The sequence below is a fragment of the Bombus impatiens genome, unplaced genomic scaffold, assembly GCF_000188095.3.
Source record: "Bombus impatiens unplaced genomic scaffold, BIMP_2.2 scf_0033, whole genome shotgun sequence".
NCBI lineage: Eukaryota > Metazoa > Arthropoda > Insecta > Hymenoptera > Apidae > Bombus > Bombus impatiens.
In genome coordinates this window covers 2,268,058-2,287,260 of record NT_176452.1, presented here as the reverse complement: position 1 = coordinate 2,287,260, position 19,203 = coordinate 2,268,058, and the positions used below count along the sequence as shown (strand labels likewise).

At 37.8% G+C, this 19,203-nt stretch overlaps 2 protein-coding genes across 4 annotated transcripts in view; one reads left to right on the top strand and one right to left on the bottom strand.

Moving 5' to 3' along the window:
* Positions 1-89: 89 nt before the first annotated feature.
* LOC100748276 (soluble calcium-activated nucleotidase 1) lies at positions 90-2,072 on the bottom strand. 2 transcript variants are annotated; one of them, XM_033321891.1, is made up of 4 exons: positions 1,310-2,072; positions 1,033-1,236; positions 796-932; positions 90-718 (listed from the first exon to the last, which is right to left on the bottom strand). In XM_033321891.1, the coding sequence occupies exons 1-4, from the start codon at positions 1,932-1,934 to the stop codon at positions 506-508; spliced, it is 1,179 nt and encodes a 392-aa protein (XP_033177782.1). In that variant the 5' UTR covers positions 1,935-2,072; the 3' UTR covers positions 90-505. The 2 variants fall into 2 exon arrangements, with proteins under 2 accessions (XP_033177782.1, XP_012243218.1); XM_012387795.3 differs by having other exon boundaries at positions 796-953; positions 1,310-2,071.
* Positions 2,073-2,099: 27 nt separating this feature from the next.
* Positions 2,100-19,203, top strand: part of LOC100740080 (protein rhomboid) — a 512,585-nt gene continuing 495,481 nt past the window's right edge. The window contains exons 1-4 of one of the 2 annotated variants that reach the window (XM_033321884.1): positions 2,100-2,189; positions 6,543-6,784; positions 7,179-7,202; positions 7,275-7,439. In XM_033321884.1, coding sequence (XP_033177775.1) covers positions 6,605-6,784; positions 7,179-7,202; positions 7,275-7,439 — 369 coding nt within the window. In that variant the 5' untranslated portion in view covers positions 2,100-2,189; positions 6,543-6,604. Of the gene's footprint in view, positions 2,190-2,808; positions 4,019-6,542; positions 6,785-7,178; positions 7,203-7,274; positions 7,440-19,203 lie in introns of those variants that run through there. The other variant, XM_003485005.4, reaches the window with a different exon arrangement.

The window sequence follows — 19,203 nt, the reverse complement described above, 5'->3', positions numbered from 1 at the left end:
CAGTATTAAACAAAAGTTTTATCATAATAACTTTAAGAGGCAGAAGAGGTACGGGAATAGAAATGAAATAAAATAGATTGGAACGTTCCATTCTATTGCACTTGTAATGGTCAATGTATAAAACAAAGCATTAAATTCCTAATTCTATTTCATAATCTCTATATCTCGTCGAGTTCAATTATACGTAACATTCCGTTTCATTTTATAATAAGTATTGTTATAATAAGTATTGTACATTCGTATGTACATTATATTTACAATTGACGCATTTAGTAGTATACAGTAAATGTGTTGCCATTATTATGAAAATAAAAGTATATTTTGAAAAAGAACAATACTGGTGATAGAGTAAAGCTGTGTAAAATAAAAGGTTCAACTGAACAGGAACTGTGTAAAATAGTTTACACAGTCATTACATGTTGTATAACGGTAATATGGAACTATAAAATCTCTGTACATTTATTTACATCGTTTAAATTTAGTATGAATATTCTTAAGTGGAATGTCATATGAATTCAAGACCTTCGAATTTTTTATCTATCACTTTAGTTTCAGGCATCATGATGTTTCCATCAATTGTAAATGCCATAATATACGTAGCTGTCTGTCCTTGATATTCTTCAGTTTTAAGGGCAATGATAATCGTATCTTGAGAGCCTGGTAAAAATTTGAAACTTGAGAAACCTCTGATTGGTACTAAATTACCAACTTTGGTAACCTGAAAATAAAATATTATTAACGTTTTTATATTCCTTAATTTAAACATTAACTCTATAACCAAGAATAGAAAAATACCTTGATATCTACAAAATTTTCATCTGCAGTTAGTAAGATATTGCAACTCATTGTTTCATCTTTAGTTTCGTTATAGCGCTGGTGACAACATCTCCTTGGCAAAAAAAACCAGCTTTTGTGTATATCGCTCCAAGCTCCTGATTCATGAATCATATAGCCTATATAGAAATATTACACAACATTTTTTAATGAAAATTAAAATTCTTTAAATTGTGTATAAAATATATAGTTTTATACCTGGATATTCAATATTTATTGCTTGTCTTAATCGTTTATAGTTTGAAATCCAATTCACAGATTGAACTTCACCACGTGGAGTTATTACTTTTATCCAAAGGGGATTATTATGTTCAAATACTCCTGAAGGATTGGTCCATTCTTTACCCATACTACCAACATACAAATGCTCATCCTTAATAGTTGCCCATTCAGATTTAAATCCTAAAATTATCATAGAAATTGAAATGCAACATAGAATTTTATTGATCCTAATGATATCAAACGTGCGATTTACCTTTAGAATTTTTACCATTACCATCCATCAAAATAACCCAGGGATAAACTTCTTCTCCTTCAATAAAATATATAATTCCTGTACGATCATCAAAAGACAATAAATGTCCATCAAACGTAACCAGTTCAGACAATTCCATGCCACGTCCTTTTAAAGTTAAAGATGATGTTAACATGTGGTTTCTATCATCCCAAACAACCGAAAGAAAATTTGTGCTAGGATTCCAAAAGAGACTTCCAGTTTTCATAATACTGTGCCACACATCTTTTTTATCTAAACTTTTGGAATTGTGGTCAAGATCACTTACTATTGCTATACGATAAGTGATACCCTTAGATGTCTTGATCGGAGCTGACAGAGGGTATGTCTTATTGTACTTGTAATATCTACACTGTGACAAAAATTGATTCGATGACGACGAATGTACAACTCCGCGCAGCAGAGGTAATCCAAGTAGGAACAAAGGAATAGATAGTAATAGGAAAATTAAAGCCAAATATTGGCTCTGAATGCGAAATGTACTGTTAGCAACTCTGTAGACATGAGGAGCACGCAATGCTTGCCTCCAGTCACGTAGATATGACATCGTTTCTGTGTTTCCGTTCTTCATTCGCATTCGTTTCATACCACATTACATTGAAAAATTAATAATTTATAATACGTGTCAACTAAAATCTAACCTAACATAACCTAACTTTTTGTTCCACCTTAATAGGTAGTGGTGAAAGGGAAATGCAGACAACCACATACATCAGCGCCACCTGAACGGATTAAGGGATTTAAATAGCATTAAAAATAAGACCATAAGATGTTATAAGTTTCGTAACTATCTATTTAATATCATATAATCTAAATATTAAGTGGAACATTTCACAACCTGGTAAGTAACATATCCATGAAGAATATTCTTTACCTGGTATAATTATTTAATATTTAGAATAGAAATAATACAGTTATATTTTATAAACTAAGCAACATAAAGAATGCAGGAAATAATTTTATACTTAGTGGATTAAATATATATTTTATTCAGGGCTATAAATATTTGAACATCTCTATGATACAAATTTTTATTTCAAAACGATCAATTTATATGTGAAATAACATTAGATATAATGACACGTATGCAATAATTAAATACAAAATACAGATTTTACTATTATCTGCTATTGCAATTTCTAAAGTAGTCGTCTGTTTCGTTCATTTTAACTTGGTTTTCATGATGAAGTAGTTTTAGATTCTACACCTAAGTACACAGTATATCTGTATAGTATATCCGTCACAGATATCGAATATTTGTTTGCTCTTTCTAATAACTTTACTCGATATTATAATCAACACTTCGATTAAGTAAGATAGTTCAAAAATATTGCATGATTTTCAAAAACACCTGATAACTATTTATACATATTAATAAAAATATTCTTATATATAAATATATTGAACGATTAAGGAAGTGCCTTATACATATTACCAATCTTACATAACGCCATCGTAAAGTACAAATAATTGAAGAAACACAATTTACGATGATGTATTGACATTGACGTTACAAAGAGAAAGGACATATGGAGGTTGAGAAGTTTCTTCTGTTGAAAAGGTATCAATTTGTATCGTGCCAATAACGATGCAAGCATCCGCAGCATATTCTTAAACGTTGGGGTTGAACGAACGAGTCTGGGGTGAAACGAATCGAGGGGGTGGAAAAAGGGGGCGGTGGAAAGGGGAGTCCATGAGGGTGGTAAAGTACTCGTCAGTCGTGTGACGCGTTTCCCGCGGACAGCATCGGTTATATTGGCGATACGTTAAACCACAACCGTATTTCCACTTTCCACGTGTTCCTCGCGTGTGTCTTATGTGATCTGATTTCTATTGGCTATCGCAGGTCCGCGGCAACCTGTATTATCGATCGAACGCGCTTTGCGCACGTTGCCGCAGTTACTCGTGGCACCGCCACCACTATCACACGTACTGCACTATCGTCTTCGTGTTAACGTGACAACGCGTGTGCCGATTCGGCTCGATTTCCGATTTCTTTTCCGCACTGCGGTTACATCTGTATTTCCTACGTTGTAACGACGTTCTCTGTCAACATCGTTTCTCTCTATATACACCTTACGTGAAAATTTCTGTCCAACCGCCATGTTCCATTTCAAATTGTACGTTTCGCGCATTGCTGAAAACATTAACCATTTGTTTGTGCCAATTGTTGACATAACGAAGTGAATATACGAATACGGGAACAGTAGAGTATTGTTTTTCATAGATTCATGTTTCGATGAAATCATGATTTAAAAATACTTTGAAATCTCTTTGGATTTTTAGTGATCTCCAATCGATTTTGAAACTGTTTTATCGATGTTACATACTCTCGATTACATCTCGATTGACTACCAATGTGGCGCCAAAACGGTGAACAAAGCGTTACTTTTGCTGCTGTAAATATTCGAACATTTCAAAGTCATTATCGTTTATAGTAATTCGACTCAGTGCTTATAACGACGAAATAGTTAGAATGAATTTTTGAAAAATATAGAACATCTTCTATGTGATGTAAGTGATTTTGTTAAAACGTGAATGTTGTGAATGAATGTTCCGCGAGATTATGGTGTTATGGCTAACAGTATTTCTACTTAACGTCTTCTTCTCGTTTGTGAATACTCACTCATGGAATACTACTCCAGTATCATCGTATTCATGTTGTAAAAGGTAAACAGTATGTCTTACTAATATCGCACTTTTACTGTTTTAATTATTGGAAGTAGGGATATATAAATAAAACACAATGTTCGCCAATGAAATAACTGCAATGCGATTGATTTCCCATATAGTGGTTATGACTATGCATATACATTTATACAAGTAACCATACGAATATATTTTTATTATTATTGCTCATTTATTATATAAACGTTGATTCCTGTATTAGGAGAATGTATTCTATTCTTTATAACAGCAATGTCATTAGCACTCATGCGTATTACGTATTATCAAGTGTGAAACCATTCCCTGGACAAAACAGTGAAAGTAAGCCTGTGCTATATATCTGAGATAGCCGCAGAAGTCGTGTGAAAGGTTAACAGCCAAAGAAATAGTCTACACATTCACATCCTGAAACAGAGTACATATTGGCTCATGCTATTACCAACCTGTTCTCGATAAGACGGTTTCAAAACTTCCCGCGATAAAGATGTCAAAATATTGCCAACTGCTCGAACCTTCATGCATATAGACGTATACATAGAAACGATAATTAGTTAACACATGTTATTACGATATTAGTTAGTATCGTTAACGCAAAATAATAGCATATAATATAGAAACTATACATAAGGTAAACGAAGTAAGGTGTAAACCTGGTGTTTCGTGCATCACGAAAGGGTTCGAGGTAATCTAACGCCAGGTAGGGCTGGTCGTAAGAAGATACCGAGCTATACGTAAGAAGCATCGTCCATGACGATGTGTCGTCGGATATTCTTCAAGGTCGTCGACCTTAACAGCGTCTCGTGGAAACGGATCTGCTTGGGCGAGACGTAATTACGCTTAGAAGATGGCGTAGAAGGGGGGTAGAAAGAGATGGAGCAAGTGGAATAGAGGATGACTTTGTGGGGTTGGTACGACGACATTGGAGGGTGAAGGGAGGGGTGGATGTGGGTGAGTTTCAGTGACGCCGTGCCAAAACGGAGGGTAACGAATGAACGTGGATGTAAAGGACTTGGGGGTGAGGGACGAGGTTAAGCGGGAGAGAGGGCGGAAAGGGAAAGTGACTAGGGGGGTGGCACGAGCGGACGCGTGGACGCTTCGGTTGCATCGCGGTTATAGGTTTACGTATCGTATTAGATCTTAGATCGAAAACTCGTCGAACCGTTGTAACTTTATTAAGTAGGCAATTATTTCCATAATTGCGAATATATTTCGTTTAAAAGAATGGTAATTTGCATTGATAATTTTAACGATTAATTATCGCCTCTCGCTGTTTGGCAATGATACGCTGAATTTGTTCAAAGAGTATATATATATAAGTGACAATATTAAATTCAATCAGATTAATCGTTATGAATTTCAACGTGAGATGATATGTGAATTAAATAAGTATAGTCGAATAAAAATAGTTCATATTTGGAAAAGAGATTTAAGATGTGTGTGAAATTTATTTATGAATTATCAGGATATATAATTCTGCTCTCTTTTTCTAAATAAATTATATGTTCGTCTACTTTGAGTAAATTGACGGACACTTCTTTATACAGAGGATTTTTTTCTATTTATTGCATGTTTCTATAAAGTTGATTACCTAGGAAGGGACGTTAATAGAATTATGGAAGCTTTATAGCCTGACCTATTTCTGTGGTAAAATATAATAATAAATATAATACCTTCACGCTTCTCGTTTTACTTAAGAACTCGTTAATTTATAATAAAAGAATAATTATATTACATTTCGTTGGACATAATACACGTACATGTATAATATTTTTAGAATTTTATAACACACATGTTACAATAGAATTATAAAGTCTCTTTTTAATATCTTCTAACCATTTATATTATATTTACATATAATATATAATATTAAATATATTACATTGTTCAATTTTAATGAAACAGTATTTTTTCGCAAGAGAAGAAAATCTCTTTTTGATAGAAAGATATTTAAAACATGGAACTTTTCACTTTTTTAAATGCGAAATTCAGCTTTTCTCGTAGTATAATGCGAGATAAGAAAGCTTCATTTAATTAGAAACGATAACCTTGAATGCACTTGATGGACAATAGCAAGATACAGTAGATAGGTAGTGTGTAGCCAGACCTATCGACGATGCATTGCCATGGAAACGGTACCGTCGCGCGAGCTGAATTATAGTGCATAGTTCGTTGCGTATCTGTACAGATAATTCCAAGGACAACATTTTAAGCATGTGTAGAATAGTATAAGAACAATCAATACTCATCGTATAATTATCTCAACAAGTTGATACTACAACCTAATTAATTCAAATAATTATTAATAATTATAAGATATATCAAACACTCGTATCAAGTATTACGACATGGCTTATTTAAGTTGTAATTCGTCTAAAATGTTGAAAAAGTAGCGGCTATTGATCATCGTTTTTTAACTTCATATTATTTCAATGTTACTGTTAAGGATACCATCATAGAAATTGGTAAAAATTTATGTGTAGGAATGCACTTGTACCGGTAGAAATGCAATAATATGGTTGGGTTTCAGGAAACGGACGAAAGAGGGTGGAATGAGGAGATTTATCCGGTGACCTCGTGCCACGCGTGGTAATGCTACTGGCAAGCGGTGCTTCGATACCGACTATCGCCGGTACCGTCGAGGAGGAGGAAGAATATGCACGTAGCGAGGCGAATAGCGCGCACTACGATGGCTATGTTACCGATCATACCGATCTTGCTTCCGAAATCGATATCGACGAATCCGAATATAGACGGGAACTTCTTAACGACGTACGGCAATTTATACGTTTACTGTTACTATTATTATTGGACTGTGTATGTTTACGCATTTATGCGAAACTTGTTGGGAAAAGCGTACAAACGTGTATAATATGCAAAAGTAGATATACAAAATATCGGAAATAAAATACCGATTAAAAATCTTCATGTAGACAGAATCTCTATATAGATTTTATTTCCTTAGCAACAACGCCCATAGAAATATGAAATTGCATAACAATCCACAGTCTAATTATTATATATGTATACTGTATTTTATAGTGGTATAAAAAAATGATATTTTAGAAGAGACACTCGATCATATTTAATGTAATTATATTAACCAATGCATATTAGTTAGTTATCTTAGTATCGTATTCTGATATTATTTTCTTTTTGGTTACAGAAATGGCGAATACTGTTCGATAAGGTACGTTCAAGTATCTATCAGCAAAAAATCAGCTTAATCGACGTCTCAACGTAATTAAATCTTTTCCCTTAGTTTGATCCCGAGGGTTTTGGTGAGATACCGGTGGAGGATTTTTTAGCGGCTTTAAAAAGTCCCGAATGGGAGGCTGAGATACCACCGAATAAACGACATATTCTCCTTATCAGAGCAAAGGAATCACGTGTTCAAGCGGTGACGTTCCAGGACTTCGTGAATGTGGTGAGTGAATGCATGCAGATTTCAATAAAACATTACATAGTTAGAAAATATTTGTGCTTGTTTAAAATTAAAACACGTTTTCCGAAGGAGGAGCAGAATTGCCTTGTTATTTTTTGAAATTCATATTAAACTATCGCAATCATGTGAACAACCGCGTGAGACAAATGAAGAGGCTGAAACAATAAGAAGACATTTTATCACTTTTCAGTAATTTGAGTAAACTAACAGGAAACTAGCCCAAAATCAAATTACATTTTGAAGCTTTTATTTTTGTTATAAATGAATCACAGCCGACTAGTAGTCGTGGTAACAAACTCTTGCATTTTTGAATATCCACCAATATTTTCCAATATTTTCCATCAATGAATACAATTTGAATATCGGAGTTGTCTTCTTATTGTTTCAAATCTTCCAAATCCTTCAAAGTCCATACAAAGCACATCTTTTCCATTTTTTCCAAGTACGTACGTTATAACCGTGCAGCCAATTCATCAAGATATCCCGTACGGTCGAAATCTGTTTAAGAGAGCGAATCGAAGACGACATTCAAATACACGCGTCAGATTTTTATCGGTTTTTCTGAAAAGAGGGCGAATCTAAAGCTTCTTGGAAGCTCGACTCGCACGAACAGGAGGGAAACGAAACGAAATGAAACGAAACGAAAAGCGGGGAAGGTTTACGGCAGTTAAATAGACTTATTCTGCTCGACGAACAAACCTCGGAACTTTTCATTGTCCGTTTTATTTGTCAATCCGAAAAATGCGGCTACAGCCTAGAATTTCGTTCTCCGTGGGACTAGAACGAGAGCAAAGAGGTGGTTTGAGGAAAAAGGGAAAATCTTATGGTGGGAGAAGAAGGAAGAATGCGACGAAAAACTGCTAGATAAATATCGAAAGAATGGTAATCTTGCCGTTTAAAGGCACCGGTATACAACGGCAGCCAGCTCTTTGTTCGCGTTCGAGTTTGCTCACAACTTTTTGGCGGTTTTCCCCTACTCGCCTTTTTCTCGGTGATCTCCATCGGAGGTAAGCAGATCTGACGTTGAGTGGCAGAAAATTGTCCGTGTACAAACCGAAGTGATTCAAATCATAGGTTAAACGACACGTAAAGGGATCCTAAACCGCGTACACTGATGCTGGTATTGACATTCCGTAAAGATCGTACCTATATACTGTGCTCTCCAAAATTATCTCAACCCTCGTTGTGTATTTTCCTCGATAAAATTGACAAAAATCGACAAACCCCGGTATGTTTAATATTTCTTTATTTTGCTTTCTTTTTTTGCTCGATTTTCCTTTGAATTTGCCATTTATCAAAGTAACTTAGCTACGTGCATGTTTGCTATGTTTTTTTCTTTTTACTGTGCTTTAACATGAAAATATTCCATCGATAAAATAAATATCGACTAAAGCCATGAAAATTATTTTTACATGAAAGAGTGTTGAAGTCATATAGTTCTTTACTTTAATAATAATCATATACACTAAACAATATTATTGCAAATGCATTCATTATAGATGATACATTTTATCAGCTATTTTACCTTGTTGCTGTTGAAAGGAATTAAATCTCCCTTGTCGGAAACTAATCCATCTGTCTGAATTTTTTGGTTTACTTGGGTTACTGCTGTATTATGTATCGGACTGAAGATTATCGATAAATCTGGGCTTTGCAAATACCTTCAGCAAAGGGGAAGAAGCCTTTGAAATTTTTCTACTCTTCGGTGTACAAACGTTTTTCTTCTGTAAAAAGATTTCGTTTTCGAGGAAAATCCCTTTGAGATAGTCGAATTTGTTGTTCAATCTCAGAATCCCTTTCAAGTCCAACGTGTTCTGTAGTTATTTCCTTTGTCAAAAACGATAGTCTCGATACTTAATTTCAATACTGAAAGAATAGTTTCGAACAACAAATATCTATGCATTACAAATAGATGGATATCGACGCTTTAAATAATTTGCTCCTTCCGTAAATAATCGTACCATAGCAATTTTGGTGCAAACAGATATATTCTCTAAACTTTGTTATCACACCACCTGTAATAAAATCGGTAAAAGAAAAATGACGCAATTTACCTTCCCAGTAATCTACCAATCATCGACAAGCTATTCAGTCATTTTTATTCGACAAAATACCGCATCATGCCTTCATTTCGTTTACCATACAACTTAATAAGTTCCACATAATGGCTAGATTTATTTGCATGGTAGTTACGACGCTTTTCACGATAAATGCAGTGGCAAGCGTATGGTTATACCTTTTCGGTTTCTTCGCGTTTGTTATCCATAGTTGAATACCAGGAATTCCATTCTTTTACCTCGATGAGACGACACAGTATGATAGGATTGAACCCGCAGGTGGTTAAAGGTAGACGCAATTATTCAAGAGCACGGAATCGCAAGCATTCTCCACACGGTAGTATGATTTATGGTCGCCGGGGATCGAACGACGGTAACCAGGATTTCCGTGCATGCGCCTCTCTCCCTCTTGTTGCACTATATAACGCTTGCATACTTATTATTTCACACGACCACGAACGAACATGATAATCTTGTTTGTCGTGCGACTGACGGTGCACATATTTTACGCCACGTAAGTCTCTGACAATAAGAATAGAAGAATAGGGACAGTATTTCCTGAAAATTTCGCCCGGTACTTTTTCAATTACCGCGCAATCTGTTATCGTTTCTCGTTGTCCGTTCTTGTTTCGCCATTTGCTGTTGCGTTCTTTGTTTCCGCGTTTTTCGTTAATATCAACGTTCGTAAGCGGCAAAGGGGTTTCGTATTGTTCGAGTTATTGCGACATTTCGAGTTTTCAAGGTATCCACCGCGTGATTTACACAGTCTCTACCGTAACGTTTGGATCGTCCAATTTGTTTGACGTTCTTATCTCGTTAATTAATCGACACGGAAAAGTTCTTCAAGAAGGTTTCATGATGAAAGAGAGGGATGGATAAAGAGGATGTGTTCTACGAATTAATAAGGGGGAATGCATAAACGGTATATAATGAAATTTTAACATTCAATTAATTTTATGTTAACGCTATGTTATAACGTAATTTGTCCGGATTTAGAGTGCTTCTGAATTGGAGAATTTCTATACAATTTTTGCGAAACTTGGAAACGACATCTATTTGAAATTTGAATTATCAAAATGAGGCTACTGTCTGGCACATTTAGTAACATTTAACAAATGCGTTCCTTCTATTATATTATATTATACGTTTTCAGATAAATTCCAAACATCAATACAATCATTACAATCGTGTTTTATTAATGAACCTAATAATGAACATTCAAAATGTTTTAAATAATATGCAAGTTTCCGACAAGTGCCCGGGACATGGGTGCGTCTATTCGACTATCGTATTTTATCGAAATAACGCATGAATGTTTGTGCACGGTCGGAGAAAGACGTAAGAACGTGCGAGACAAAGGGACCCGGAGGAGGATCGCTGGCTGACCTGCGATTAGCAATTAGCTCGGACGAAGGTGGTCACTCGATGTTTGCGTAGTGCTGAACCGGCCATTAAAGAAAAGGATCGAAAATCGGTGTGGAAAGAGAAATAAAAGAAGAAAGGCATACGTGGTCGGCGCTTAGGTGGCCTTTGCCAGAGTTTCGGCAAGTCGGCGATTCTGGACACGATCTCGGTGGTCCTCCGTCCTTCTTCGTTTCGTGTCGGTCGCCTCTTCGTAAGGTAATTTTTTCCTCTTGCTCTCCGCCACGTTCCAGCCATCTCCAGGTTCGGTTCTTCTGCTCCTTTGCTCTTCCCAGATATCAATTATGTCCCTGTGGGCCTTGTGCATTGCTACGAAAGACCTACCGGTGTGTGTCTCACCTCCACGTGGAGGAGGACCCCGAGCTCGCCTCGTTATCCCTCGCCGTGGGCGTCGAAATCCCTGTGTAAGGTCTCTCAGGAGCTACAAAGTGCAATTTAAGAAAATTTTCTCCTCTCCTTTCGCCTCCACTTTTGCCTCTTTCGTCTCGTTATAGCCTTCACTCTGTTACCCCCCTCTTGTTCCTAAATCTTCGCGATAAATCATTCTACTGTCGGTCTTCCACACGGGGAAACTTATTTACCAAAGCTACCCGACTTCTTCTCTTACTTTTTCATTGAGTTATTCGCTGTTTTTGAGACAGTCTCGCCTCCATGTACGTTAACGCGGCAGCTGTTTCGTATCGTTGATGTTTTATGGACGAAAGATGGCTTTAGGTTTGATCGATTTCGTTTGTGTATTGGCAGTTTCGCTTTGCGTGTGATTGTACAGACAGAAAGTTAGAAAATGGATTGTCTTTAGAATTTGATCGAGTATCATACTTGGTACGGGTATCGTTCTTGTGGAATCGAGCTTCTGATCTACGCTTGGTCGCCTTAGAATTCATCGTTTTTCAGCGTACTGTGTATCGTCCGATATTTTGCTGTCGTATAACAATTATAAATTTCCACCAACCTTATCTTCCACTATATTCGTAACGAGTAATTTCTCTCCTTCTACCTCGATATTCTCTTCACTTATCGCTATTTCGTATTCGATTCTACAGCTTGATCGAGAATTTGTAATCCGACTAAATAGAAGATTATATCGTAACTTGTTAATCGAAGGAGAGAGAAGGACACAGATATACGTGTAATATTTGTGAAAAGTATATTACGTGCATGCGATACTTGTTCCTTCCTTGGGAGAATGTTAACGCAAGTCGGAAAGGAAGCTCGTACTTCCACGTGAAAAAATATATCTACGTTGGCAATTAGCAACGCCACGTATTTAACAGTTCAAAAGTGTCTCCGCTTCTGGATTTTCTCTCGTGACCTCCGAGACCGAAAGAATTGCACGGTGTATCCGTTGCATGTGCGGTTACGCGAGATCGTCGGCATTCCGCGGCGAATTTCCCGTCGCCGGGCTCGAAACGTCCGGTCCGCGACGTTATTAAGTGTAACTAAGCAACAGTGTTATTATCCATTATGAAAATTCATCCGCTTGAAAAGGGTCTGGAACCCTTTGTTCCATTGCTGTTCCTCCGAAGAGAACAACAGAGCGTAGAAGAATTCCGCGCGAGGCGGTGCCGACCTACGACCCCATTATGCACGGCTCGGACAGGGCGCGTGATTCATAATATTAGATTCGAGTCGGGGCCGAATAATGTAAATGCCACGTAGAAGGGCCGTATATACGCGAGGGGGGCCCCGTTCGAACAAGCGCAGGGGCGTCACGTTGGCGGCGAATGTAACGATGCGGCGACAACGATGAGGACGACGCCATCGGCAGAAACCCTGCAGCCACCCACACCCATGTCGGACCCTTAAATCTCCATTCTCAGGCGCGCCCCGATCCCTTTCAGCCTCCGCTATTCTCCTCTTTCTTCTTCTCGTCTCTTCTTTTCCCTTTTCTTCTCTTCTTCTCTCATCTCTTCTGTTGCAGCCTTGTATATCTCGATTCCTCGTATACACATCCGACTTGACTCGTGCTCGCGCGAGGCCCTACATCGCCCAATGCCGTGCTCTATCCACCGCTGATTTAAACTGTGAATACTTTTGCCTCATTTATGAGCCTTTGTCTGTTGCCCGGGCATGACACAGCCGGGGCTATTATTAACGAGCCGTTGATTTTCGTAACGCGTCGTCGGCCGCCGCGCCGTCACGTCTAGAACACGGCTGCACACAGCTCCATGAAAATTTCAACGTCGCTCCGTCCACGTGTTTGCTTGGTGTTTGCGCGGCTACGGATTGACTGGTCGATTCGTGCCACGCTCCTCCGTTATTTAACCATGATACTGTTTATGCTGTTTAGATGTTAGGTTTCGAGCGCGATTTCGGTTCCGTGTTTGCCTTTAGGTTTTGTCGCTTTTCGGATACGAGTATTTAAGCGTCGTTGGATATTTAACGCACGCTAGAAGCAGATTTACAGTGGCTGCGCAAAAAACATTGGCACAGGATTCTGGCGTTTGCATAAATGTATACGTGCTGGTTAATTAGTATCATTAGTGTCCAGGTATATTAAACTACGTATCGTTTCATACGACTACGAAAATTTCATACTGTTGAAATGGAACGCCCCATTGAAAAACAAGGGTGGATGTTAATCAACGATGAATCTGTCCGATTAAATTTTGCCATTTCAGTTCGCTTATCCGGATGTGAGTTTCTGTTACGTAAATAGGTAATAGAGTTTCGATTATGTACAATGGCGGACGAAATAAAGTTTATAAAATACGAAGCGTAAATGGACAATATAATTTTACAATATGAATTTATGTTTGATAAGATCAACGAATAAAAATAATATAAAACACAGAGTAGACGACTGTCGCCGATATGATCAAGAACTTATAGCACACGATTTACCGAGATTCATAGTGTATCAATTTGAAACTTTCTTCTATCCGCCACTGTATATAGACTTTCTATCTCCCAAGTTCGAATAAATGGAGTTCTACTTCTGCTACTTTGTCTGAAATTATGTATTTTAGTGGCGAGAAAAATAGCTAAAAGTCCATTTTTAAGGAATATTTACTAATCTACTCTGTAGCTTGCTTCAAGAATAAAGTGAAATAATTAAAACCAGGTATGAAATATTCGGGTAACGAGATATCGTTGTGATCAACTCCATTTCGAACTTTCATACATTCCGTGATATTTCTAAATGATTTATTAATCTATTCTTATTCTTCTATGTAAGACACGTTTGCCTGTTACGCTTGTAACACAAAAAATCATCGACCAATGGCATGTTATACAAAACGAGAGGAACAGATTACGTGCATTGCAGTTTCGAGAGATTTGCTCGTTTCATAATTGCGCGGGAAAATCTACTTTTCTGCCGAGAATGGAAATTTAAAGTCGGCCATAGCCGGGTAGAACTAGTTAACGAATTCTTAAAGAAATTTGCAAGTGAAAATCCTCTGTTGTACGCAATTTCCGTGTTCTCGCGAACGAATATCAAAGCGGCCCACTAAATACGTCGTCGCAAGTTATTTACTGGGGCGAGGCAAAGTTGCAGCGATATTTCGTTGGCCCGCGAGTCGAGCGAAAGTCTTGAAACTTTACGATTTCCAGCTCGTAGATTTGTCACGATCGGCTAACTAATTGTCCGGTTAGTTTCGTATATAGCCGGTTAGCGAACGTGAACCACGCCAAGCGGAGGCAAGGACAAGGTTCCCCTATTAGGGACAATCGGCTGACGGAGTTCTGTTAAAAGCATTTTTAAATACACGATGCTATCTATGTGGATCGAAAATTTCATGGTCATTGACTCGTCGCCTCGTCTCTGTTTTTCACGAGGATCCGGTGGTCGCACCACCCAGACTTTCAGGCGACTCCAGCGCGTGTACAGGTTCTTCCAGAAACTCGATACCAAAGGAGCATGTAGCACCTGTGAAACCAAGCTGTGAAAATGTCACTAATTTTCGAGTTGTTAGACTTTTTATCAGTACGTTTAAATATTACAACACCTTCTGATTTTATGACTATGACTGAGAAAATAACCGGTCGAATCGATATTCAAGCGAGCGATTGATCGATTGGAATTTTCTGTTTATATACCTGAGATTATGATGCAGAAATTTTTGAGAATGATCTTTACGAAATTGTAAGAGCCACTATAGGATAACAGACACGCGCGATGAATCAACGATCGTACGCCGATTTCCAGAATTCTCTGATCTCGTTGAAGAAAGAAATGATTTAGATACAGAAGCCGGAAAAAATCGTTTAAAACCCGAGGTAAAATTCGGAACCAAATGACGAATTCGACGGAAGAGTTAATAGCACGTACGATAGAATCGAAAGGAATAACAGAGGAGCGTAGCGAAACTGGAGAGAATGTTATTTTAATCGTTCCACCACCATCGTGTCCATCAACTAGAATCAACGCAATCAAATAGAATTATTCGTGTTTGTTTGAACGAATGCTGGCAAAGTTTGGCACGAACATTCTGAAGCAACCTGTAAAAAGGATGGAAGAAGGCGTTCTTCGACTCTCGCGTGTATTCTCTAGCGGTCGAATGGACCGTGAAATTAAGAAAAAGGTATCTTGGTCATCGTTACGTTTCCTTCGTTTTCATCCTATCGTACCTCACGATCGGCCTCGCTCGAACTTCATTTGGCCTGACTTAAAAGTCCAGACGACTTCTAATTAGGGGACAGTCGAAACAAAATATGCCCAATCGTAGAAACGTTTAAGATAGAGAACATCGATCTGCCGAGTCGCATACCAGTTCTCGGGATGAGAGCCACTCGATAAGATAACGTTCTTCGTTCTCGCCGTTCCTCCTCGTTCTTGTGCTCCTTTTTCCTTCTCACCCCTCCCCCACCTCTCCGTTTTTTCTTGTTTATAGGAATGGTCATCAATTTTGTTTCGTTAGGATTAGCCGTCCTACGGTTAAATGGTTTTATCTGTTAGCGGTGTCTTTGATGGTTACCGTGTCATACAAGATAAATTGCGAAAAAGTACGATAAAGTGTTAGATTGAAATATAATCTGCAAATTGTTTGGAAGTTCGAAATGGTGGAGATAAGAAGGAAATTTTACAAGGATGAGTTTAAGGTAAAATAATTTTAAGCAGAGATTTTATTACGGTGTAGGATTTCTTGCGTTATCTTCCAATCATTAGCCGGCGGTATTTATCGCGGTATTTCTTTAAAATTAATTTGACGACCAATCTCGCGTAGTAAATCGTTGGTTGCAATTTATATGCATAAATTACAGGCGCTAGGACTCGTTGCGATTACGTATTCGTATAATAAATTCAAGTAGCGAAGCTTTGAAATATTCGGTGCCTTTAAACTATTACTATAATATCAAGTTACTTGCAAATTCTCAGCAAAAAGTTAATGAAACGACGTTACTGGATATTATACTTTACATACGTAATATCAAGAACATCGATTAATATTTTTCACGTTTTACCATAGTTTTCATCTTGTCGGATGAAAATTAATAAAATCCCGTGAAATCGTGTTTCGTCTTTATTTTATCGTTTCAGTTCTCGCTTCGGGCGATAGTTACGTTCTTTTTTTTTCTACAATTTACACGCGTCATATGCGCATCGCCGAGTTATTTGTGAGGCAACTAAATAACGTGGAAGAGCCGGCAGGACGAGACGTCGTTGGAATATTATCTCGGTCTCACGATCCTGTGACACAGTCCTCGTCAAGGTAGATTGTACAAGGTAGACAGGACGCTTGCTTAATTACGGTTGGGTGTATCGTTCAATAATTCTTGTTGCTCCACCTTTTCCAAGATCGATACCCGTCGTTCGTCGACTCCTTTTCACCTATTTCGCTCCTGGAACTTGCTGTCAGAGGCTAGACACGTTATATCGAATAACACATTGAAGTAATTTAACCTGTCGAACGTTCTTCTCATTTCCTATAAGGATATCGAGGGATATTGAATCTCTTTTTTTTTATAATTGTACAAAATAAAATTAATATCTTCGCACGTACAAAGAGAAATCCGCATTATATAGCGTTAATCGTTACAAATTATATGTCGAATAAAAAATTGTACACGAAGGTTGTCTAACGTACGTATTTCCTTCATAGACATGTGATTTGGAAGATTCGAAAGCTAATTTCATTCTTTTTCAATAAAATCTATCTTCTCCTGATAAAATTCGAAGGAATGTATAGCCTCGAGTAAGGTTATTTAATTCGTTTATCCAAAAATTTGTTTCATCTTCTTGATACGAAATTTCGACTAATGTCTAATTTTTGCAACTAATATTGGTACTTAATGTGTAATTGGTTAAACTTAGTATGAATAAATTTGCTAGCAGAAACAACTTTGTTTTTAAGTGCGTTATTAATTGGGAGCATTGTGTCTTGTACTGAAAATGATTTATATAGAGCATAACTTGATGAAATTGATTTTTATCTCTATTTTGTATATCTCTTTCGTACGTCGCTAATTCCAAAAATGTGTAATATAAAAATGAGTTTGTCAGTGTTTAATCAATCGGGTCGAGCGGATCGACAGGTGCTGCCACCTGATGGGTGGTTGCTACAAATTTCGAGGGCTGTACAGTGTCGCCCACTGGCGAAGGCCACGAGAGATCCTCCAGCGATTTTCATTTTTTTCCACGTTATATTTACACCTGACCTTAGAATCGCTTCTGTTTCGCAATTCCACAGGTGTTCGATTACCATTGCATTGTGTATAATGTACATAATACACAGTTCAATTTGACTCGTATAAAATTTCCTCTTTCGTCAATTGCTTTAAAATTGAAATTTATTGTTGTCTTCACCATTCAATGATCCGTACATCCTCTCGACTACGTACGTCACGCGTTAACATTCGTCAGATCATCGTACTCGTGCAAACTGAATTCATGCGCCTCTAGCAACTTAATATGCAACCAATTTTTAGCAACAGAATATGCAAACAAACCGGCAACTAACGCCACTACGTAGCTATCTTCACGTACCATATCTAAATATATCTAAAATTAGATCGCTACGAGCAGACAAATTGATATTTTTATCAATAGAACCGATATTTTACATAATTTGATATATATTATATGCATCTTCTGTGCATTCTTACACCTTTCGAGTTTTCCATAAATCCATTAACAGCGGCGATCTGATTACCAGCTATCGAATACCAACACGCCAGATATTATCAGCTGTTGAACGAATCACGAAAAGCGTGAGAAGTTGTCGTAAGATAATCTGTAAACTCTATTGAGATACGTATAATTTTGCGTGCTAGGCTAGATTGGCCGCGGAGTAGTGACACACGTATGTGAATGCGAGTGTGCGGAAGTATGTGTGTGCGCGGCATCTCGATAAACAGATGAATGTAACTGTCCCATTGGTAGTGTGGTATGGAAGATTTTTTTCTTTTATTTATTTATTTACATTTTACAATTTGTCCAGCAGGACATTTGGTAAAATATTATAGCTTAGTGGTATAATAATATAACATGGCTACCCCCAGTGGGATACCATCTTCGAAGGTATGGAAGATGGCGAGACAAAGAGAGTGCCGAGACGCGTGCAAATGTATATCGACGAAGATCCTGGGAATCCTTTATTAAATAAATCTAAAACTATTTTAATATGAATTCTAAGAGTAACCTTAGTGTTCCTTTACTTTTATTTCGGCAATTAAGATCCACAATTCTCAACAAACTCTACCTAACATGAGAAATACCTAAAGTATATCGACGTGTAAAACTCTAGAAATCCCAATCGCACATTCGTCTTTCGCTCGTGTTCCGCTCTTATTTCAGGGGATCGCGAAATGCGTTGGCGTGTAACGCGGCTCCTTGGCTCGCAATGTACTTGGATATCACGGTGAAATCGATTTTGACCGGTGAACCGTTAATAGGAAATCGTAATAAGGGCTGTGAAGCAAGACCGAACAGGGCCATCTGTTGTCGGCGCGGTCTGTGACAAAACAAACAGCTTGCCAATTATGGGGTGATTTTGGGCCCGCTCGACATAATTTGGTCCGGCGTGGAGGACAAAGGCGGCTCGTTTCTACCACGCCTACCGTCGTTAAACTTCACGATGAGGAGGGCACGGCCCATAGCTACCACTTTCCTATTCTCCCCTCGTTTGGTGTCTCTATTTACGCCCTCTTACCGACTACTCGTTGGCCTCCTTTATAACCTCGAGATGGAAGCTCAGCATCCTCGACGGCTAGTCGATAATTCTTCCACTCAAGTGACACGCTCTATTTGTAGTCTTTTAATCTTTCTTGCGTTTCCCTCCTTTTATATACGATCTACACGATTCCTCGATTGAATTTCGTTCACG